The sequence below is a fragment of the Lepidochelys olivacea genome, assembly GCF_965140295.1.
Source record: "Lepidochelys olivacea isolate rLepOli2 genome assembly, chromosome: 1".
Classification (NCBI taxonomy): domain Eukaryota; kingdom Metazoa; phylum Chordata; order Testudines; family Cheloniidae; genus Lepidochelys; species Lepidochelys olivacea.
The window spans coordinates 65,015,045-65,039,268 of NC_140411.1; the positions used below are offsets into that span (position 1 = coordinate 65,015,045).

Genomic DNA, 24,224 nt, shown 5'->3' on the forward strand with positions numbered 1-24,224 from the left:
TACTTTATATTTCTAGCTTCAGATACGAGAATGGTACATACATTCAAATAGAAAGCAAAAAGAAAAGGAGTACTTGTGGCACCTTAGAGACTAACCAATTTATTTGAGCATGAGCTTTCGTGAGCTACAGCTCACTTCATCGGATGCATACCGTGGAAACTGCAGCAGACTTTATATACACACAGAGAATATGAAACAATACCTCCTCCCACCCCACTGTCCTACTGGTAATAGCTTATCTAAAGTGATTATCAAGTTGGGCCATTTCCAGCACAAATCCAGGTTTTCTCACCTTCTACCCCCCCACACACAAATTCACTCTCCCGCTGGTGATTGCCCATCCAAAGTGACAACTCTCTACACAATGTGCATGATAATCAAGCTGGGCCATTTCCTGCACAATCCAGGTTCTCTCACCCCCTCACCCCCCTCTCAAAAACCACACACACAAACTCACTATCCTGCTGGTAATAGCTCATCCAAAGTGACCACTCTCCCTGCAATGTGCATGATAATCAAGGTGGGCCATTTCCAGCACAAACCCAGGTTTTCTCACCCCCCCCCACCCCCATACACACACAAACTCACTCTCCTGCTGGTAATAGCTCATCCAAACTGACCACTCTCCAAGTTTAAATCCAAGTTAAACCAGAACATCTGGGGGGGGCGGGGTAGGAAAAAACAAGGGGAAATAGGCTACCTTGCATAATGACTTAGCCACTCCCAGTCTCTATTTAAGCCCAAATTAATAGTATCCAATTTGCAAATGAATTCCAATTCAGCAGTTTCTCGCTGGAGTCTGGATTTGAAGTTTTTTTGTTTTAAGGTAGCGACCTTCATGTCTGTGATTGCGTGACCAGAGATTGCCTACAGATAGCCCTGCAACCTGAAGCAAATACTTACCAACAACCACATACCACACAACAGAACCACTAACCCAGGAACTTATCCTTGCAACAAAGCCCGTTGCCAACTGTGCCCACATATCTATTCAGGGGACACCATCACAGGGCCTAATAACATCAGCCACACTATCAGAGGCTCGTTCACCTGCACATCCACCAATGTGATATATGCCATCATGTGCCAGCAATGCCCCTCTGCCATTTACATTGGTCAAACTGGACAGTCTCTACGTAAAAGAATAAATGGACACAAATCAGATGTCAAGAATTATAACATTCATACACCAGTCGGAGAACACTTCAATCTCTCTGGTCACGCAGGACAGTGGGGTAGGAGGAGGTATTGTTTCATATTCTCTGTGTGTATATAAAGTCTGCTGCAGTTTCCACGGTATGCATCCGATGAAGTGAGCTGTAGCTCACGAAAGCTCATGCTCAAATAAATTGGTTAGTCTCTAAGGTGCCACAAGTACTCCTTTTCTTTTTGCGAATACAGACTAACACGGCTGTCACTCTGAAACCTGTCAATAGAAAGAACACACTCAGTAGATTATAAGCTTTGTAATAATACCTTACAAGAGACCTTTTGCATGAAGCATATTCCAGTTACATCATATTTACACTCATAAGCATATTTCCATAAAACATTATGGAGTGCAGCGTCACACTAGGAGTAAGCCCATTGGTGAGAGAGGCAAAATGAGGACCACCAATCGCTGGGATCCCTAACATATTGATTATATTTAAATCATTATAATTATTTATTTACTCTAGGTCTCACTGTGTGCTTGGTGCTTCCCCAAGGACTCAAGAAGGATGGTCTCTGCTCCAAGGAGCTAATGGTCATTGCCATTGGGGAAGGGGTCTCTGAGTTGCATTCCTTCTCCTATCATCCTGAAAAAAAAATTCTATAATATCAGAATATTCTGGAAGGATTTAATGCATTATTCATAGCCAAGCCCATTAAATTAGTTCAGCTCAAATTCTCCATCTTTGACTTTCTCTGTGGCCTATCTCTTAGCTGAAAGGTGATCACTCTGCACAAACCTGCTTCTGCTATATCTAGCATTCTTATTTACTGGAAATTGCAGATGCTTGTCCTGTCCATATGTCAAGTGATTCATCCCTGACCCTCACAAGTTAGAGTGACCTGCAAATTTAACCTTGTAAAGAATGCTTTAATAAACCTCAATTTTAGCCATACGTTCAGAGTGGCACTACTTATCTCCACAAATCTCAGAGCCAGGAGTTTTGTCAATGGGATTTTACTCAATATTGTATCTTTCACTCCACTTATGTCTCCGTTGCCCCACAGTTCGGACTGCAGGGTGTGAATAGCAGTATGCACCACAGAGGTGCACTGTAGCTCCCTCATGTGGACAATGGGGTGCAAACTTAAAGGGTTCCTAGTTCAAATTAATGTAGCTCTGTTTGAAGAGGACTAAGTTAACATGAACTAGGAACCTTTTACTTTGTGCCTGCAGCTCCCACAGGGGGGAGTTAAAGCTCAGCACTTGGGTGCACACTGCTGTTCACACCCTGTAGTCCAAACTGTGAGGCTGTGTAGACAAGCCCTCAGATAGAGTAGTGCTTCACCAAGACTTGGCCTTCATCCTCAAATTGTCGTCCACTGTTCAGAAGGTTACACTTTCATTCCACTTCCCTGGCACTCTTCATCTGGAGGGATAGTTATGGCACACAGTGGATGTGCAAGGAGTTCTCTGAATTTACCTCAAAAAGACAAAAGCTTTCAGGAGGTCTATGGATTAGACCAAAACTCTTCATTGCTAGGAGGCTAAAATTCTGTGTCAGGGAATCTTATAAATCTAAAGGTTTCAGCCTTCCTAAATCAGTTTCAAACAAGCTTCAAACTGGGAAAGAAGACTTGTTTCCTGAGTAGACTTGTAAACCAGCTACTTGGGCTGCAGTTCATACATTTCCCCAGACATCACAAAATGAGACATACAGACGCTACTTTCACTATATTTTATTGCTTATTCATATATCTCATGAGTCTAAATATTTGCTTAGTTATAACAACTTTATTGGTCCCTGACTTATATTTCACTATGGGTTTTTTAGAGCATTTAGAAAAATCGTCTATTTTAAACAAGAAGATAGTCTTAACCTTAATTGTGGTTGAACTAATATTCCCCCACAGTACAGCTCTAGAAGCACTCTCAAGTCTTATCTAAACTAGTATTTAAAGGTATGATGTTAGATTGCGTTACCTACGTTTAAACTATTAACATCTTAAACTGTAGTCAAGGCATGTTAAGCATGTGCTAAACTGCTTGGATTGACCTGGGTAATTTGATCTAATATCACACCCCAGTTTCTAGACAAGGAATAAAATTCTCAAAAGCACTGAAGTCCCATTGACTCACAGACTTGGAGCCTATGGGTATTACTACGCTGCAGCAGCACTGCTACCGCATTGCAACTGTGCCACTGTAGTGGTGTTATGTAGATCGTTGATGGGCTTGGCTTAACTTGCGAGTTAGAGCGCATTAAAGCAGCCCCGGGCGCCTGTCCACACTGGCAAGGTACGTAGAGCACTCTGATTCCATGGCTAGAGCGCTCCTGGTACTCCACCTCGGCAAGAAGATTAACGCTTGTTGCGCCTTGGCTGAAACGTCAGTGTGAACGAGGTGTTGCATTACTGCACTCTGATCAGCCTCCGGAAATGTCCCATAATCTCCTTAAGTCAAGTGGCCACTCTTCTCATTGTTTTGAACTCGCTGTAGGAATATGGATATGCCCTTTGAAAGCGCCGTTTCTGACAGCCGGCATGCTTATCTGCTCCAAGACAAAGCAACCATTACTGTGGAATGCTGTGTGTGTGTGAGAGAGAGAGGCGGGAGGGGAGGGAGGGGTCTGCTGTCTGAACTTACAAGACAACATGTTGACATGCTCTCAACCCCCCAAAAAAACACACGCTCTCTCCCCCCACATACACACAACACACTCCCTGTCACACTCCACCCACCCACCTCCATTTGAAAAGCACGTTGCAGCCACTTGCATGCTGGGATAGCTACCACAATGCACTGCTCTCTGTGGCCATGCTAGTGTGCTTGTAGCTGTCAGTGTGGACAGATTGCAGCGCTTTCCCTACTGCGCTCTACGAAGGCTGGTTTAACTCAAAGCGCTCTACATGTGCAAGTGTAGCTATGCCCTTAGCTGCATGTACAGTGGGAGTTAGGTCAACCTGACTGTATTGCACAAGGTATGAAATTTTTCAGAGCCCTGAGCTAACTTTTAGGTGTAGATCAGGCCTAAGTCCCATTGACTTTCAAAGAGACTTCAGCCTGTTTTACGCTTAAAAAATTTTAATAGAATAACTATGTTGATTTAAAATTGCACCCTTGACCAACATAGCTATGCTGGTTAAAGCCATAGTGTAGATTCAGGTATACTGATATAAGGTGCTTTATACCGTGCAGCCTTATTTTGTTTCACCAAAATGAAATAATCTATACCTGCATAACTGTATTGAGAGACGAGGGGGTGTTGCCTCTTTCGCTATGCTGGCATAGTTAAAGTGACATGACTTTTAAGACAGGCCTTAGCTGCCTAAGTCACTTTTGAAAATTTTACTTAAAGTTTAAATCTGCACAGCAGAGGGAAAAACACCTATAGTGGGAACAGTGAACCTGACTATTCAAAGGAGAAGCATATGGTTTCTTTTAACCAAAAATGTATCTCTTTCACTTAGGGATTCCTGAGAATGTTTTACTCCAATTAAAGTGTCCTACGATCTTGTCTAGGCCAGGATTTGGACACGGTTAGCAAACATTAATAGTGTAGACAAAGCCCAGTATAGACAAAGTAGTGTACCTTCCACATGTTTAATCTTGTCAGGTTCAACAAATAATAGCTAACAACTTCCAAATCCTAGTCTAAACAAGACCTAAATTCAAATTCAGTTCATGTTAATTAAAAAGCAGGTTGATTTGAAAGAAAAAAGAAAGAAAAGGGAAGAAGAAGATGGAAAAATAGTGTCTGATAGGGTGGTCAAAAGATTTTTAAAAAATCGCAATTAATCACAAGATTAAAAGAAGTTGCAATTAATCACAGTTTTAATCACACTGGTAAACAATAATAGAATACCAATTTAAATTTATTTACATTTACAGCTCTAGAGTCTGAACATAGGAATGATAAAGAGCAAGGTTCTTTACAGACAGTTTTAATAAGACTCTTCTGTATCTGTTTCTAGATCAGGGGTTCCCAAACTTGGTTCGCAGCTTGTTCAGGGTAAGCCCCTGGCGGGCTGTGAGACACTTTGTTTATCTGAGCATCCGCAAGTACGGCTGCTCGCAGCTCCCATTGGCCATGGTTCGCCGGTTTCTGGCCAATGGGAGATGTGGGAAGCGGCGAACCAAGTTTGGGAACCCCTGTCCTAGATACTATGGTGACAGGAGCATTATAATTGCCTAAAATAGACAGGATTAGTAGAATAGCTTATCTACAAAGTTCTTTCTCTGCCATCCCTCAGTTTGGTAAAGTTTGGCTGTCCTGCTAGAAAGCAATCTCTGTACTACCTGCAAGTTGTAGCAAGACCCATTTATTTATAAAGTCTCTCTGGATGTGTGGTGCTTACCTTTCTTAACCAGGACTACACCTGTCTTTTTTTATTGTTTTCTAAGTTCAGTTTCCAGTTTCAAGTTCAGGTTCCAATTAACATTTGAGAAACATTCCCTCAATTAAGAACAAACCTGTTTGGTGAGTGAATCTGCTTTCTTCCCCCAACACCCAAGGACGGATTGTTAACCTAATCCACATCTACCTGAGCAAGTCTGATCTATTTTCTTATTCCTTACCCTCTCCCTGAATGAGGAGGAACACAAGTACAAGTTATCCATGCAGAAGATACATAAAAGTTCAGAATAATTTTACACAAAATTATAACTGAAATGTACAGATATAGCCACCTGTCAAGTCCAACTTTCCTGCTATATCATTTTCATAAAAAATAATTGTGGGAGGGTGAGAAAACCTGGATTTGTGCTGTAAATGGCCCACCTGATGATCACTTTAGATAAGCTATTACCAGCAGGACAGTGGGGTGGGAGGAGGTATTTTTTCATATTCTCTGTGTATAAATAAAGTCTGCTGCAGTTTCCACGGCATGCATCCGATGAAGTGAGCTGTAGCTCACGAAAGCTCATGCTCAAATAAATTGGTTAGTCTCTAAGGTGCCACAAGTACTCCTTTTCTTTTTGCGAATACAGACTAACACGGCTGTTACTCTGAAATCTTTCAAATAATGTAACCATCGCTAATTCAAGAAAGATGATAAGCTTTGTGGTCTAATAACCAGGTCTTGGAACCAGTAATAAAACTCGGTTTATAAACTTACAAAGTTATGAATTTAGGCCCTGATTCAGGAAAGCAACCTGAAATAGGAAAACACTTCATGTGCTTGGGGCCTGAGTGACAACAAGGAATAAGATTATCCCAAAAAACAAAAATGAACACAGCCATTTCAAATTTCTTTGTATTAAAAAAGCAGGTGGGGTGGGAACAATGATTAAAGGGTGTGTATAGGGGGCAGACGCGTGCGGGGGAGGCAAGGTTGTCGCAACTATCGCGGACCTGGCAAAAAAATAAAAAATTGATCTGGGTAGCTGAGGAGAGTACTCAAAGCTGCTGCTCCCAGATTATGATAGGCACCCCACTTTTTTCAGATCACTTTACACACTGGGTGGGGGTGGGAGACGGACAGTAAACACCACCTTAGAGCAAAAAGATGACTGATTCATTCTCTTCTGTTTTACTTTTTTTCTACTGTTTTACATTTTCTTTATGTCCTCTGAAATACCTATAATTTCAAAGAAACTAGTATTTCTGTTTTAGGTAATAAAAGAAGGAGTTCTATGTATTTTGTTTAAAATATGCATCATTAAACATCTTTATTTTACACTAAATTAAAGTTAATGAATGTCTTCAGAAGTCATTGCTAAATATTTTCCCAAAAGGAGGACATTCATGAAGTTAGACTGAAATCTCCCACTCCCTTCCTTATCTACCAATGTTTCGTATCAACCTATATTGTTGCTGGTACTGTTCAGTACTCTGCGCCTCTCCCTATATTACCTTTCATTCTTGTTTCTACAGGCTTTTGTAGTTCAAGTATTTCTACTCATGAAAGTTAATGAGCTTATCCCATTGTTATTTTGAAGCAGTATAAATGTTTTCTGTATAATCCTGGTGAATTTCATATGGTATGTTGTTTGATCATCTTTTCGAAAGAGATTGCTGGTTCAGCCTTTCATGTCTCTTCCTGGCCTGCCCTCATTATAAACCCTTGCAGGAATGGTATGATGCTGGATCTTTAAAACCCTAAAAAATATTTGGATTCCACAGTACAATATATCTAGCATAGTCCACTCATCTACATAGGTCACCTTTCAAAAATCTTTCAAAAGAATGTGACCCCAAATATTTAATTCCAATGGAGACTCATGATATCTGAAAATAGTTAGGCAAAACTGAGGCACATAAGCATGTTAAGAACCTTGTTTACAAGAGCAGCAAATAGAGATCCTACTATATTTGTTTCAAAACAGGGAAGGCAAATCCTTTCCTGCTTATTTTGAGGAGCTTCCAGTTTTGAATTCCAGTGGTAAAATAAGAGGACCAATGTACATGCAAGAATATTGAGTACTTCAGTCACAACCTATATGAAAAAACTTAAGTGGGACTTGTTAGCACAAATAAGATTAAATGAATAAAGCTTCAGATACATCTGTGAAAAGACAGGAGTTTTAGCTAAGTAATAGATTAGAAGAGGAAACATGTATTATTCCCACCAAATTACTGGACAGCCCTGTTTAATATGTTCAAGGAAAAAATCAGCTGTCTCTCATTGTTAACTACAGTGTTAATTTAAAGTTAAACACATGTTTAGGTGCTTTGCTGGATCAGGGCCAGAGTGCTCAGCTCATGGCAGAATCAAATGCCTGTTAAGCCAAAGCCACTTAATATGGACACTGATAGGTGTTGAAGCTGTCCTTTTTCATGGTTAAACTTGTGATACTTCTTAAAGCAAAAACAGCAAATACTTTCTAAAAGAAAAGCAATTTGATTGGTCTGTGATTCTTGTCTGAAGGGTTGCATTAGTGAACTCAGCTTAAAGAAACAAATGAATAGAACTTTCCCCCTGTGCATTTCATTTGTGCTGTTTGAGTTGGCCCAGTTGAATGATGATAAATGGCAGGGGTCAAGGTGGGTGATGTAAAAGGTATTACTTCGCCTACTCTATCTAGTATCCTGGGACCAACACAGCTACATGTAAACAGCAGGGTCATATTTATCGTATATTGTCCATTTCACTGAAGTTAATCCATTCACTGAAGCTAGAAGCACACTGTACAGATCTGATTCATAAGAATTAATGTATTTATACATATCTTTCACATTCTTTCATTTCTGAGGCACATCATAGACATATAACATGGGACCTCTAATATAGGAATGCACAAACTGCCTTGCCTTGGCCAAAAAGCGCAGAGTCGCAGTTGAAGTTTCACATGTGTGGCATGTATAATGCCTAGGCCACATCATGGTGTCTGAATGAGAAATTACCTGGTTTTATATTTTTTGTTTATTGGTTTGTTTTTAACATGTCACTTCATATTTAATGGAAGTAAATATGTAAGACAGACTCTGGATGAAACAGAATTAATGGAGTCCTCTCCAGAAAGGAAAGGTGGGATAAGAATTATCACAAGCAGGCAAGCAAGAGACAAGCCTAAGGCAGTCCCATATGTTCAAGGCAGAGGAACAGCCTTGAAACAGTTGTGGGTCAGAAATTCCATCTGTAATAACCGTGCCAGTCACGTGTTTAAAAAGATTTGGCTAGCTCCTTCTCTAACTTGGCAGCAGTGGAGTCAGAGGGAAGACGTGGGGTTGCATATTTAAACTGTAGAGCTGATCATCTTAAATTCCAAATGCTGTATTTTAAGTTTCTATGAAGGTTATTTTCTGAGATGCTAAAAATAAAAAATAGCAGGGTAAAGGTGTTTGTATAAAATAATCCTTGTTTTGCTGTACAGTAAGCCTTGTTGCTTCTTACAGTCTGAATAAATTCACTGTTATGGGCATTTCAGCATCTTTGTCTGTGACATACATTGCCATACAGGGGAGGTTCATAAAATTAAATGACAGGATTATAAAATTATTTGAAGTTATGTTAACAATTGTCCGTATCACTTTTTGGAGGTATTTGGGCACACTCTTTCAGCTGACAGGCAAGAGAAAAAATATCTCCTGAGGCCAGTTTTTTTTAAATAACAAATTTGAGCATATAACAGTTTGCTTTAGTGCTAAAAAGGGTTAAATATGAGGGCAACAGGTATAGGCAGATGTAGGTATGTGATATGTATGACTGTTTTGCAAGGTGCTATAAATATTGGCTCTGTGTAATCTGATACCGGGGTAGAACTGGCAAAGTAATGAAGGAAAGTAGATAGCAATGTAAAAGAACTGGAATTTCAGGTCTAGCTGAGTAATAGCAGTCTGTTCCAGAGTAAGGTTGAGACTATTCATATTGCTCACAGATGACAGCAAATGAGAGGCAAACAAGAGGAATATTCCATAGATTACACTATTATCGTATCAATCCCTTAGGGTCTCAATAAAGGTAAGATCATTTACCGAAGGCAAGGTCTCATTTCTGAGACCTTCAGAGGTCTCTTTGGGAACTCCATGGTGGATGAAAGTATGCCAGAGGCCTACAAAATATCAAGATGTGAATAGAATGGTGGGGAGTGGGGGACGAGGGGGGCAAAGAGGGAAGGGTTTTGTTAATGTTGAAACTACACAACTTTTGCTCAGAATAGTTTGTACCTATTTTTTTTAACTGGTGTACGTAAGTGAAACCAAAAGCTTGAATGCATGACACTATATTTACAGTGAATCTGCATACATAATATTAATATGAATATACATTGCAGAATAAAATGCTTAACTCCGAAGAATATTTTATTTTGTTCAACAGCATGCTCTTTGTAATCGGTTAGAATGCATCAGCAAAACAATAAGGGGGGGGGAAATTGAGATAGCAGGAAGCAAAGGCCATTAAGATGCAAAACAATCAAATAAGTTGATGTTTTTTACGGGCCTGTCTTTCTTCATACATAGAATGGATGAGCTTGGAAGTATGGCACCTAGGCTTAGTTCCAGTTTTAAATAAATATTTCCCCTTCTGTTAAGCTGTGGCTGTTCTAGAATTACCTAGGCCTGAGCAACAAAGATTGCCCTGAATGAGAAACTTTTGATTTGACCACTGGAGGTAGATTTCTATAGCTGCCTACAGGTGGTAAAAATTTGCGTTACGAGTTTGTGTGCCTGGTAATTTTATGGGGCAGTTGGCAGTTTTACCAGAATTTGGTGGAGGCTGGCTACCAGTAACTTGTGAAGTTTTTCACCTGACCAGAATAACTAACACTGTCCTATCCCAACTCTTGATTCTGATCTACGATTTACTCCCTTTTAAGTTTAAAATATAACCCTCTATTCAGAAAGGATCGCAGTTTTATGTATCTTGTTATTTTAGTAAACAAGATTTCCCCTGAACTCTATTTATCAGATGATACTTTTTACCAATGAGTTAGTTATCTCAGGCTCCAGTTCTTCAAACCCCACTGGCATACTCCTTCCCATTGAACACAGTGTGATTTGACATGGCTCCAAGCATCTGCCTGCATGTTGCTTCTTGCAGCATGAGGACCTGATTTCTTAACAGCATATCAGTATTTAATCTTCCTAATTAAAATGGGCCATTAGACACCAAAACTATTTGCAAGTGCCTTTACTGTATTAAACAAATGAGAATGTATTTACTCCTTTTGTATTCCAAAAAATTAAAGCATTTGGTTTACATGAATTCTTAAACTAGTTCTGGGATTTTAACAATTTACATTCAATAAATCAATCCTTGTCACTAGATTTTGTTTAGCCAGATTTTAAAAGGCAATTAAATCTTAATATTAAGAACTCTTGCAAATGTACTTCCTTTATTTGTGTTATGCTGACAGTATGCTCAACATTTTACTCACTATAGTACAATACACAAAGATAGTCCCTGTCTCAAAAGTTTACAATATAAAAGATAAGGTACATTGGATATTCTAGAGGAGGGAATAATTCAGTGGTCTCTATTTTCCTCTCTTTAAAGACTTGCTTAGGCGAAGGATTTGAACGCAAAATCTTGTGGCTTGATGAACTGTAATAGGCATTTTATCTCATGTAATTGGAAAAATTGCCATTCCAGATCAGATTCCATCTGTCCTACCTTGGCAGTAGGCAGCACCAACTGTTTCAGAGGAAAATGCAAGAGTCCCAAAGTGGGCAATTATTGGGGGGGTGGGGGGGGCAGGAAATCCTGCCTGTCTGAGACGCTTGTTTGAAATTCACATCTATGAGAGTTTGGCTTGTGCTGTGAAGCATGATGGTTTATATCCACTCCAAACTTGTTTTCTTTTTAAAATCATATCTACTGTAACTTTGGACCAGGGTCGCCCAATGAAATTAATAGGCAGCATGTTTAAAATAAACAAAAGGAAGTACTTCTTCACATAACGCATAGTCAACCTGTGGAACTCCTTGCCAGGGAATGTTGTGAAGGCCAAAACTATAACTTGGTTCAAAAAACAATTAGGTAAGTTAATGGAATAGGTCCATCAATAGCTATTAGCCAAGTTGGTCAAGGATGCAACCCCATGGGTGTCCCTAAGCCTTTGGCTGCCAGATGCTGGGACTGGACAACGGGAGATGGATAATTTGTGATGACCGCCCTGTTCTGTTCATTTCCTGGCATTGGCCACTGTCGGAAGACAGGATGTTGGGCTAGATGGACCTTTGGTCTGACCCAGTATGGCTATTCTTAAGCTCCAGTTACCCATGTCCATGTCACTAACTTTCCTAAGCTCTTGGCCTCTACTGTGTCTGTGCCAATGAGTTCCTCCAGTTCCTTATAGGCTGAATTTTTAATTTTTTTTGGTCAGTTTTAAATTTGCTGATTTTCAATTCAATTCTGTATCTGTCTGTTCTTGTATTATAAGAAGGGGTAAATAGGAGGATCTTATTTTCCTTCTGTGTACCATATATATATAATAAAATGGAGGCAAGCTCCGGTGAAGCATAGTCTAAGAACGGTTTCAGAGTAGCAGCCGTGTTAGTCTGTATCTGCAAAAAGAAATAAATTTGTTAGTCTCTAAGGTATCACAAGTACTCCTTTTCTTTGTATAGTCTAAGAATGATGAAGATTCAGTGGTTATGAGGATGAGAGGAGAGACCAGGATAAATCCAGAGATAGTCTGAGAGGGACTGAGTACTTGTCAGTGACCCCTGAAACAGAGAATCGTATGGAGAGGTCAGGAAAACCAGTGGAGACAGCTTAGTTGTGGGGTAAATTTTCAAAAGTGCCTAAGGCCTGAATCACACACAGAATTGGTACCGTTATAATTATGCTGGTGAGCAGTGTGATTTTGTTTATTTGTTAATTAAATAATTTTACTGGTATCACTTATTCCCTGCCCCATATGGAATAAGCACTTTTATATTGGCATAAATGTGTACGTGTGTGTGTGTGCGGCTTTAACTATATTGGTTTCATTAAAGTGGTACAAATTTCATGGATAGACAAGGACTTAGGAGCTCAAGTCCCATTTTCAAAAGTGGCTTGGGAATGTATGTTCCTAAGTCATGGGACTTTGAAAATTTGCCCCTTCTGTTTCATACTTTTAATTCACAAATTTCAGACTAGGTCATCTGGCCCATAATTGCCATCTGAACAACTCTATGAAAGTATTTTGCAAAGTCAGATAACCATTTATCTTGTAAACCAACACTTCTGTGTTGTTTTGAGGTTACCTCAACCCCTTTACCCGCCACCCCTCAGCCTTTTCAACAGATTGCAGCAAAAGGGAGTGAAGGAATTAAAGTCAGAAAAAGGTTATAGCATAAACAAGGTTTAATTCCTTATTTTTAATACTCTGGAAGGGAATCCTGCCTAATATTAAATATTCAGATTAACAAAGACTGCTATTAATGGAAGGTTTGATTACCTGGTGCCACCAGGAACTTTTTATGACCTGTGTCCATGCTGCCTGGAATCCAGTTTAGAGTATGTAGTTGTTAGCCGAATGTTATGCCAAGAGATTCAGTCAATTTTTTTATCAAGTTTTAAATAAAAATGTTACTTTTTTGATAAAACAGAATAACCTGACTGATTTCTGTCCTCCTTTCTGCACTAAAGTGAGCCTATAGTCCCTGGCAATGCAGCCTGGTTTCAAACCAGGCTGTGGAACAGATACGATTGATGTTAGTGGTGTTTAAGCTTCTTTAGTTATGAACAAAGAAAAGGCTACTCAGGTTACAGCTGTCAGATCTGCTGCTATTGTCACTATTTATCATGAAGTAACTCAGAAATCTTGTGAGGGTGAGCACAGTGTCTCAAGTTGGTTCCCCTTTTCCTCACTGCTAAACACTGAAAATAGTTGAGGGCATTTGCTTGTTCTTCTTGCATGTGAGTTTCTATAGTCTTCCACATGGAGCAGGTGCTAACAGGATGGACAGTGCCTAAACACACTTGGAGAGATCATAAAGCATTTTGGGTTGCTTTGTCTCTCAACTCTGTGTTTCCTTTTCATCACACTCAGCTATTACATTCCCACTACTTTTTCTGTTTGAGATATGGTTCTGAATGCAGTGAACTGGATCTGGCTCAGTCCTGGTAAGACAGAAGTGATGCCTATTGGCAGAAGAAAACATTGAAAAGGCCTGGAGAGTGGTGTCATTACCATCTGTGTGTTTGCCTGACTTCAGCCAGGATGGTTTGTGGCCTCTTGTTTCCTAAATTCCCAGGTAACAATGCCCAATAGCGTCTTTTCCCCCTTCTCACTCCAAGGAGAAGATAAAGGCGGTCAAGAGGTGAAAGCCTTTTGTTTCTATTGTCTTTTGACAATTTTGTTATCTCCAGACTAGATCAAAATAATGTGCTCTATTTAAGACTACATTTGAAAACCACTTGGAAACTTTAGGTAATACATAATGCAGCTGTCCCTGTTCTAAGTGGGTTGAGCCATTTTTAGAACATAACACCTGAGCTCAGTTCCACACCAGAAAAATTATGCATGTGCTTAACTTTAAACACAAGTATTCCCATTGAAATCAATGGGATTACTTATGTGTTTTAACGTTAAGCACATATTTAAATGTTTTGCTAGATTGGGCCTAGATGGCTATATTTTTCTAGGGTCATTTCATGGTGTTTGTGATGCTCTGTAAAGCCCTGCCTGGGATGGGAACCAGCAGCCTGAGAGAGATGTCCTCTCTCGTCTTGTATTTTACCACAAGTTTCAACTGGGCTGCTCTTGCTGTTAGTCCCAAGAATTGAATTCCCCAAGACTGGTGGCAGAGCTTTCTAAGAAGATGGCCCATGCCTTTGGCACATTTTGCCCTGGGTGTTTTGACAGTGTCTTTTAATAGCCCTCAGAGCACAGTGTTAAGGGTAGTTATTTTCTTAAGTTTTGGTTTTGCTCAATTTGATGGGTGATAACTACCGCTGTGAGCAGCATTGATGCACTCTCTGCTTCCTATTGTTGGTAGCAAGTTGATGTTTTGCATCAGTACTTGAATGACAAAGCCATAAGGGCTATATAAGATAATAATCATGAACTTGTTAGTATATGTAATTGACATTTGGAGCTTTAGCCCTGTGCAGGAGAGCACTGTATGGCAACGGTGCAGCATCTCCATAGAAACCAGGAGTGCCAGTTCTGAAGGGATCTCTTACGAGCTTTACTGAACTGACCAAATTTTTATAAGCAGAGAGGTTATGCTGCCAGTCAGTGGGGTGGGATTTCATGTGGAGGAAGTTGGAGGGCCTAGTAGGACTCTAGCAAAGGTGTGGAGTCCCAGGTTGCTCAGGTCTTCCTGCAGGGTCACCAGTGAAAATATATTTCTAGGGTGTAAATTGGCTAAGCAAATCTTCTGGAAGGCTCATCAAGGAGTTTCAGGGTTATTGAGACATAGCAGAAGAAGTAGAAGAGGATTTCCAGGGGGACTGAGAAAGTGTTTATTCATGTATTGTTCAATTTTAGATAAGAATTAGTAAGTGGTTATTCATTTTTCATTAGTTTACTGTATATAAAGTTCTGTTTTTACTTGCTACCCTGGTAAGTTAGCCTGTAGTTTTGAGTGTTAGAAATAAGTTTATTTACATCATGTTTTTCTCCCTTTTCTTGGGACTAATTGCATGTGGTTGGTCTTATAAAGTGGGAATTGCTGTGTGTGTTAATACAAATTTCATGTTTTGTTACGGTTGTAACTGATTCATATACATCCTTGAGCTTTAGGAACCATCTGTTTTCCACCCAGTATCACAAAAGAAGCAATAGTGAAACATTTTTCCATGATGGTTCACGAAGCGCTCAATGTTTATAACAGCAAAAGAGGCCAAAAGACCATTGAAATAAAAACAAAAGCCATGTCCACACTGCAAACTTATGTCAACCTAAGCTACACTGACATTCAACTGCCATGGTTAATTCATTACTTGTGCGTGTGTATACTTGGCTCCTTGTGTCGGCAGTGTGCATACTCACCAGGAGTGCTTGTATTGATGCAGAGTGCAATGCACCGTGGGTAGGTATCCCACTGTGCAATTCACCACTATCCATCCGAGTGTCTCTTGGGAAGACTTTGCAATGTCAGATAGGGCTGATGCAAGTCGCACAGGGGTGACTGGGAGCATGGGGTCAACTTCCCACAATGCAGTGTCTTCCATCTCATAATTTCATCTGCATCCCATAATGTTCATGTCTTCTTTTCAAAATCCCACAAACCCACGTGGCCCCCCTCACTGTCCACCATCTCTGACAGAAGCATAGAGCCTGCACAGCTCTCCATTAATTGTTTGCTTTCAGAACTGCTCAGCACCAGCCAGCATATGTTGTGGACTAATAAAGATGACTTATGTTCCAAAAAATAGAATTTTGTTCTGTGACATGAACCAGGCAATTTATAAAAAACATGTAAAACTTAATCAAATGTAATAAATTAAGCGAACAGAACTTATGAAGGAGAAAGAACAATCATGTTCATTTCAGGTTACGCATATACGAACCGTGACTTTACAGGTCAGTGTATGTGAAGCTGTACTTGTCTTTAATGTCCCCTGGGGTGGAGTGGTAAGGGCAGTACACTGACACCTGATGCTACTTGAAATGTTAGGGGAGTGCAGGGGCGGCTATAGGGAGGTCCTGATATTGAGTTCTCAATGGGCTCTAGAGGGAGATGAGCATGGGATTGTTGAACCTACATGTCCACCAGAGTCTGCATCAAGGGGTTTGCTGCCTGAGAAGTGCAAACATCTTCTACAGTATGTCACTCTCTTTTTCCTGCACCTTTCTCCTCTCCACTCTGTCTTTCTCCAGTGTCTACAGTGGTGATCCTCTAGGCCCTGTGCTCATTCTCTGATGGAGCACTGGTTTGCAGAATCTCGTGGAACATGTTATCCTGAGTCCTCTTCTTTCTCCTCCGTATTTGGCTCAGGCATTCCACATGTGTAGAGGGGGAGACCCTGTAGGCCACAATGGCAGCAGATGCAGATATAACACACAGAAGTACCATTGTCGGTGTATTCACGATGGAAGTCGAAACTTAAGATGCTGAGTGAATTCACTCCCCTTGCTCCACACAAGTTATAAGTACTACATTCTTACTTTTTGCTTGGGATCGATGGACTATGGCACCAGTCACAGCACCAGCTATGGTGAGTGTAGCCCTCCCAGGGCTGAGGAAATGAGGAGGAAGTAGTTCGGTTTCATGTTTCGAGTTGTAGAAGGCAACGGAACTGAATACTGGCACAGTTTTCTACAAGCAGTAGTGATTTTAGCTGATATTTCACTCCTGAGGGTAACAGAGGCATTGAGAGCACAACCTGTACTGGCATCCCAATGCTGCCCTGGGTCTGTATGCTGCTGGCCTGTGGACTGCAGTGGAGCCTGCTGAAGTTATTGCTGAATGGCATGGGAAAGTGTCCTACTGTGGCAGGAGAAATAAGGCAGCCCTCCCCAGAAACTTTCAGCAGAGGATTGCAGACTACCTCCTCGAAAGTTTCATCGAGATCTCTATGGAGGATGCACAGGACATCCCAGTATACATACGTAAACTGGTTCCTGTGGCTTCCACTGTCTAACATTGGAGGAGACTAAAAAGCAGATAGCAGCTCTATATCTCTTGGTTGTTCTACTACCTCTTCTAGCACAAGTCAAGATGAGTAAATCAACATACGTATCCTTCTGCTTTGGGGTGCCATCCCTGTAATTTCAAAATAAACTCCATACTTACTGGAGGTTCTGGCCCCTGCATTGGGCTCTCCTGTGCTCAACTTGCAGTACTGACTGGACTGAGGTGGAGTCAGAAACAGATCTTGGCTCGTTGCACAGCTGGATTGCCTGTTTCTCATACTCCTCCTCACTGATTATGGCAAGGGCGTCTGACTTGAGCTCCTTGGTACTATCCATGATGCTATTGGGGGTGGTGATAGGGTCTCCACTGAGGATGGCATGCAGCTCTTTGTAAAAGTCACAGGTCTGTGACTGTGGATCAGTTGTTGGCTTCCTTGGCGTTCTTGTGCCGCTGCAGTTCCTTTGCTTTCATGTGGCACTGCTGCTGGTCCCTGTCATAGCCCTTCTCCTGCATCGCCTGAGCAATCTGCTTGTAGAGATGTCCATGTTTCTATGTCTGGTTCAGAGCTGAGCCTATGCAGCATCTTCTCCTCACAGGCCCTGGAGATCCAATATCTCCTGTGTACTCTAGGCAGGAGTGCGTCTGGAGGGTGTAGTTGGCATGGTCAGCTGAGCAGTTGCACTCAACAATGGACTGGAGAGCTGCTAGGTGTGATCACCAAGCTGGGAAATCAGGAAAAGCAATTTAAAAAACTTGCAGGGCTTTAAAGGGGAGGAGGACTTCTAGTCTATATGACCCCTGGGCAGCAGAGGTCACAGTGGTGAACAGAGAGCTCAGTGTAGGGTATTGTGGTACAGCTGCTGGAGGCCAGTAATGGTCGATGTAGGTAACGCAGTGTCTACACTTCCACTGCATTGACCTAACTACATCGACCATGACTGTACGCCACTCGGGGAGGTTGTGTTATTAAGTTGGCGCAGCGAGGCACTTACATCGGCAGAGGCCAAATTTAAGTGAGACTCGCGCACAGTTAAGTAGATGTAAGCTGCCTTGTGTTGACCTAACTTTGTAGTGAAGACCAGACTGAAGTCTCATGGACTTCGGTGGTTTTTGGATTAGGCTCATAGTGTTTTGGTTATGTGACTGTTTCCTGTAGTACAGGGGTTCCCAAACTTGGTTCGGGGCTGCCCCTGGTGGGCTGCGAGACGCTTTGTTTACATGAGCATCCGCAGGTACGGCCGCTCACAGGTCCCAGTGGCTGTGGTTCACTGTTCCCGGCCAGTGGGAGCTGCGGGAAGCGGTGCGAGCCAGGACACCAGTCCTCGCAGCTCCCACTGGCCAGGAACAGTGAACCGCGGCCACTGGGAGCTGCGAGCAGCCGTACCTGCGGACGCTCAGGTAAACAAAAAGTGTCTCATGGCCTGCCAGGGGCTTACCTTGAACAAGCCACGAACCAAGATTGGGAACCCCTGCTCTAATATGAACAAAAAAATCAGTTTGTTTGATATCTACATTCTGTTTCTCATTTTATAACAATCTGTCATAAAACTGTGTACCATTGTAGTCTGATAGATGTAATATCTAAAAACCTATTTCAAACATATATTAAAGCTTGTTTCTTATATGTGTAATTTCATGTCCCACTAATGTCAGTGGTTCTCTGATCAGTTGTAAGAGTCCACCTCTATTAATCCCTTTGGAGGATCAGGGCATAATTTGATAAACATTTTACTACTGTTGCAGCCATAAGTCTATAATTCATATCAAATGCATAACAACGTAGACTGTGACAATTCTAGTTATATAATCCAGCTATCATGTTTACCAAATGCCCTTGTGCAGAGTTCTGTTGGGGTTGAGGAAAAGCAATATTATTTTCAACTTCTTTCCAAAGTATAGATATAGGTCCATATTCTGGATTGATGCAGGAAAAAGTTCTATTTAAATATTTCTGAGACATAGAAGCACAATTCTACATCTGCAAAGATGTTTCTGTCTTTTACTATTCTTATGCCAACTTGATGGAGACTGCACAGATTCTCTTTCAAACTTAGTTTCTTTATTAAACGCGTTCAGGCTGAGACACTTAGCAATGACTTGGTCATTGGTCTTGGTCTTGGTCAGTTTTTACTTTTATGATTAAACTCTCAACTCCCTAAAAAAAGTTGTGTAGTGGAAACACTGGTATAACATTTTAAATGGTGTAATAAATACAAAACTTAATTTTGACCCAGCTACTTTATTTCATTAGTTCAAATGTATTTAATCGTTTGTTGCTACAGCATATGCTTTTGGGTATCGGGTCTATGTTGTTTGCCTACACAGTATGATATCTACCATAAAAAATGTGTTTATAGCTAATGAAAAATATAAGGAGTAAAGTAATTTGTTTTTAAAACTCATTTTCTCTTGTTTTTAAAAATATGCAGCATATTTATGTTCAGTCTCTTTGGAAACATATATTTCTTTGTTTGTCCTTGAGAATGTTGATGATGATGGGGCTCTGGAAGACAGATGCCCATAGTAGGTAGAGAAGGTCCTTTCCTAGGTACAAACACCTGATCCTTCCATGTAAAAAAAGGGATATGATTCTTTAATGTGTGTGTAATATTGATGTATCCATGTTTTACATTTTTTTAGAGCACTCTTCTTTATGCCTTATCACAATCTTTCTGAGGCCTAAATACAGGTCACCATTTTTGATTTAATAAAGATTTTTGAAACTAAAAGATAAACTCTGATAAATGTATTTTTAATGATCAAGTAAAAACTCAAGTAAAAGTTGAAACTTATAAGCACCTTGTTATTCATCAATGGTCACAGGTAATTTTGCTCTTCATGTTATGGGGAATTATGCTCTATCATCAACGGAAGAATAAATCTCTTATGCTAGCTTTCTAAGGAATGTGTCTAGTGCAGTGGTTCTCAAACTTATTTGATCAGGCCGCCTTTCTTTGTGTCTGTAGTCGTTTATGTGCTCCCTCTCACCCCCAGTATATATACCACTATGCACCTCTGAAGGCAGAGCAGAGAGAAGTAACTGCCGACCGGGCGCCTAGCTCTGAAAGCAGCGCCACGCCAGCAGCAGCACAGAAGTAAGGGAGGCAATGTGAGAAGCTATATTTGTCATCACTTTTCGCAGTAGACTTAGCGCCCCATTGCTGCCCTTACTTCTGCGCTGCTGCTGCCACCCCAGGGCTGACAGCCAGAGCCCCACCGTCTCCAGGTGAGGGGATGGGGGAAGGAGTGCCCAAGCCCAGGTGACGGGGCTCTGGCTGTCCCCTTTGTCCCCGCCTCCCGTGTGATGTCAGCCCTTCTGCATGAGCCCCAGCCAGGCTCTGCCTCCAGTTCTCTTTGTGACTTTGAGTGACTTACTTAACAACTCTGCCCTTCCATATCCCAATTTGTAAAAATGGAGTCAGTATTATTTGCCGTACAGTACTGTGCAGCTTTAAATGTTTGCAGAATGCTTTATCATTGGATGAAAGGAAGTTTCAGAAGTGCTAAGTATTGTTAAAGTACTGAAGTATCTTACGCACTCCACAGGTCAGGATGTGTCTGAGTTTGTTCATTTACCCTAATTTAGAACGGCTGCTGTTAATATATCTACTTTTTTTCATTGATAGAAAAATTCAAGTCTGTAGGCTCATAGTGTTTGGACTGTGATGCTTGGAAATTGGTATTGCTGTTCCTTGGTTAGAGAAAATGCAAACAAATTATTTCATCTTAATGAAAATGTATTAATTTATCTATTGGGGAAAGTTTAAACTACTTTACTTTTGCTCTTGTATCCTTCATTTTGAATATCAGCAAACAGGCTGCTAGGTGGCCACGTGAAATGAGATTAGTGAGCATACTGGCACTCCCATTTTCTCAAAAGAGAGGCCAAGAAATAAATGGTAAGGGAGGTTAGAAGTGGTCCCTCAAGATTAAAGATTAGAAACATTGAGAGGCAACCTAGAGTCGTTGCACTGCTGCAACCTGTATGTGTATTCTGAGGATACATGGAGAACCTCACAAATACTATAGGTGCTTTACAAAATAAATAGTTTTAAGCTTGAAAAATTAAACAAATATTTTTAAAAATATATTCATGCATGTGGCTTCCATTAAGAAAACTCGGATGAATATATGCCCTTTATTTAGAGCTGTGATTATTCTCATGGGGAATTTAACTTGGAAGTTGGGGAGGTTCTCATGTTTGTACAATCTTGGGTTTCCTGATTTTGGAAGAGGAGGATTAAGTGCTTTATACTAAACCCTTTTTTAGCATGTAATTGTAATTCATTAATTAGGGAATACTACAAAAGACAGTGTGTCCCCTGAGAAAAGAAGACCCAGCTGTTGGATTTCCTGAAGGTATAGTACATGTCATCTCCTCCCTAATTAGGTTTCTTGATGCTAGGGAAATAGAGGGGCAGTTCCATTCTCCCTGTCTTATTCCACTGTAAAAACAAACCAAAGAATCTGTATCCCCTCCCTTTAACAAAGTCAGTTTTGTATATAAACACAGTTGTTAATAATCAGAAATGACCAAATCCTGTTCCCTTTCAAGTCATTTTGAAATTTTGCCTTTGACTTTAATGAGCACAGGATCTGGCTGGCTCAAACTGTATATTTCACAGTTGATTGCTATATGACTAATATATAACTTGTGTCTTAGGACAGTGGTTCTTAACCTTTCCAGACTTCTGTACCCCTTTCAGGAGTCTGATTTGTCTTGTGTGCCGCAAGTTTCACCGCACTTAAAAACTCTCTGGCTGCCCAGCTCTGAAGGCAGTGCTGCTGCCAGCCGTAGTGCAGAAGTAAGAATGGCAATACCATACTGTGACACCCTTACTTCTGCACTACTGCTGGTGGCAACGCTGCCTTCAGAGCTGGGCGTCTGGAAATTGGGGGCTACTAGCTGGGGCATTCATGCTGTTTGCCATGTGGGAGGACTATTTTTTTAATCCTGCTCCTGTCTCGCCCCGCAATACCCACTCCACCCGCTCTGACATGGTTTGTTGAATTTTTATCCCTCTTCCTCTGTTATCGCAGCGGTACATGGGGGATCCCTGTCCTGCTTCAGGGTTCTAGAGCCTGTTGTAAAACTAGGCAAATAAGATGAGTTGGCATACCGCTTGGAAGGTTTCTGCGTACCCCCAGGGGTACAGGTACCCTGATAGAAAACTGCCTTAGGAGATCTGAATTTAATGCAATGTGGGGAACCAAGGGCTATTTTCAAAAATAGGTGCTTAAAGTTAGGTCCTAAATCCATATGTAATCACCTAAATGTGGACTTAGGCATCTAGCTTTAGACACCTATTCCTTGAAAATATTGGCTGATATTTTAAAAAAGTTTCTCAGCTTTTTCTTACCAGTTTACTGAATATATGAGTCATACAAACAAGATCACATTTTATTTCCCATTTGAAAAAATGTGTGATACAGCTTATCACTTTGAGTCCATTTCAGCTGCCTTTACCTTTTATTGCTGCTGAATAAATTAGAATGTGGGAGTTGTAAGCGCACATCCCTCCAGTGAAGCTGTTTACATTCCTAAGTTGCATTTCGGGTTTTTTTGCTATTGTAGCGTGCAGTTCTTTGCATGTTCTAATTTGCCATGACGTGGTCAGTGCAGTTTCCTTCCTGTAGCTTGCAAGCCTGTGCTAGAGATAAGGATACATTTACAGTACATTTTAAAAAGAGAGGCTGCTTAGTGTGAGAACTCAAGGGCTTTCTGGATTTTAGAAGGATTAATTAAAAAAGAGTATGTATTTGTTTTATCTAGTTTATGCTTTAGGAGTTAACCAAGATACAGTGAATCATCCATTTAACTGGCAAAATAACAACTTTTCAAAATTGGACTAGCAAATGAGGAGGAGAAAACAATAGTACCTGATGTATTCAATAACTTATTAGATCGCTCTAGGCTTGTATATTTGCCTTGAATTTTCTCTTAGATACATGGGTTCATTAACAAGTATGGGAGCTGAATGCTGTGTATCAAGTGAAAAATAAAATGTCAGTAGCTATTGTATTTAAATCTTTTTTGTTTTTACTTCTCAGTATACTACTCTTATTTTTATTTTAATCTGATACACTTTGAAATTAATGTCCAACTTGGTGAAGCAAACTGAACGATTTATGAAGCACACTAAATTAAACATGTTCTTATCTGTAAAAATAAGATCTCTAAAGATATGGGAGTGTCTGACTTTATGTGATGTAGATTTGGATCTCTTTATCACTCTGAACAAACTTTTATGGCTGTGCTGTACAGTTAACGCAACTGCTTATTCATTGTAATATTTTTGTTTTTCAGGGGTGAAAGGTTATCTATCTGAGGACACATTTCAGGAAAAGTTTCCCCGGGTTTGTTTATTTTTGAGCAGGGAAGAACCCAAGAAGATTGGCTGTCCAGGAATTATTGTCCCAGACACTTGATTCATTTCATAATCTTGTTTTCCTGCCTGACTGGATCTTGGAAACCGTCTCCATTCCTTTACATTTAAGAGCATTTTTTTTCTTTTGTGGAACTGAGACCTGGGAATGCTTTATTATGGCAGCAGTTGTACAACAGAATGAGCTCGTGTTTGAATTTGCCAGCAACGTCATGGAGGATGAGCAACAGGTATGAGATAAAAAAAAAAAAAAAAGAAGCTATGTTAGTTTGTCAGTGATGCACGTATTCTAAAAATATCAAAAAACGTCGCTTTTTTTTTTTTTAAACTAAGCATTGAGATCATTATTACCACAGAAAATGTTTGCACTGTTTTGAAAGTTCACTGTTGCTTCATGCAGTGTGTGTGTGTGAACAAAGCAGAAAATAGCTCAAGCGCTCGGTGGTCATCGCCTTGTGACTTCTGTGATATTGAAGAGACCATTTCTTCATTGTTAACAGATCTGTGCCAGTAGATCCCACTGGTCGATGCAGAATTCCAAAGCCCTAGTATTTAGCAGTCTTTTTAACCCTTCCAATACACTTGGGTAAGATGATAAATATGGGGAGTCTGCTACTCCACAGATGGCCAGAAACACTACCAGGAGGTTATCTTGGATACCGTATGTTCTTGACGGGTTGTTTTCTGAACTGTATCATTAAAGGGTTTTGTCAGCTACTCAAAAATG

General features: G+C 40.6%; 1 protein-coding gene across 7 annotated transcripts in view; it reads left to right on the forward strand.

Moving 5' to 3' along the window:
- Positions 1–24,224, forward strand: part of ELF1 (E74 like ETS transcription factor 1) — a 144,338-nt gene that overhangs the window by 64,054 nt on the left and 56,060 nt on the right. For 5 of the 7 annotated variants that reach the window (XM_084624231.1, XM_084624237.1, XM_084624232.1 and 2 more), the window contains exon 2: positions 23,419–23,727. In XM_084624231.1, coding sequence (XP_084480357.1) covers positions 23,656–23,727 — 72 coding nt within the window. In that variant the 5' untranslated portion in view covers positions 23,419–23,655. Of the gene's footprint in view, positions 1–9,534; positions 9,556–22,796; positions 22,864–23,418; positions 23,728–24,224 lie in introns of those variants that run through there. The other 2 variants (XM_084624235.1, XM_084624234.1) reach the window with 2 other exon arrangements.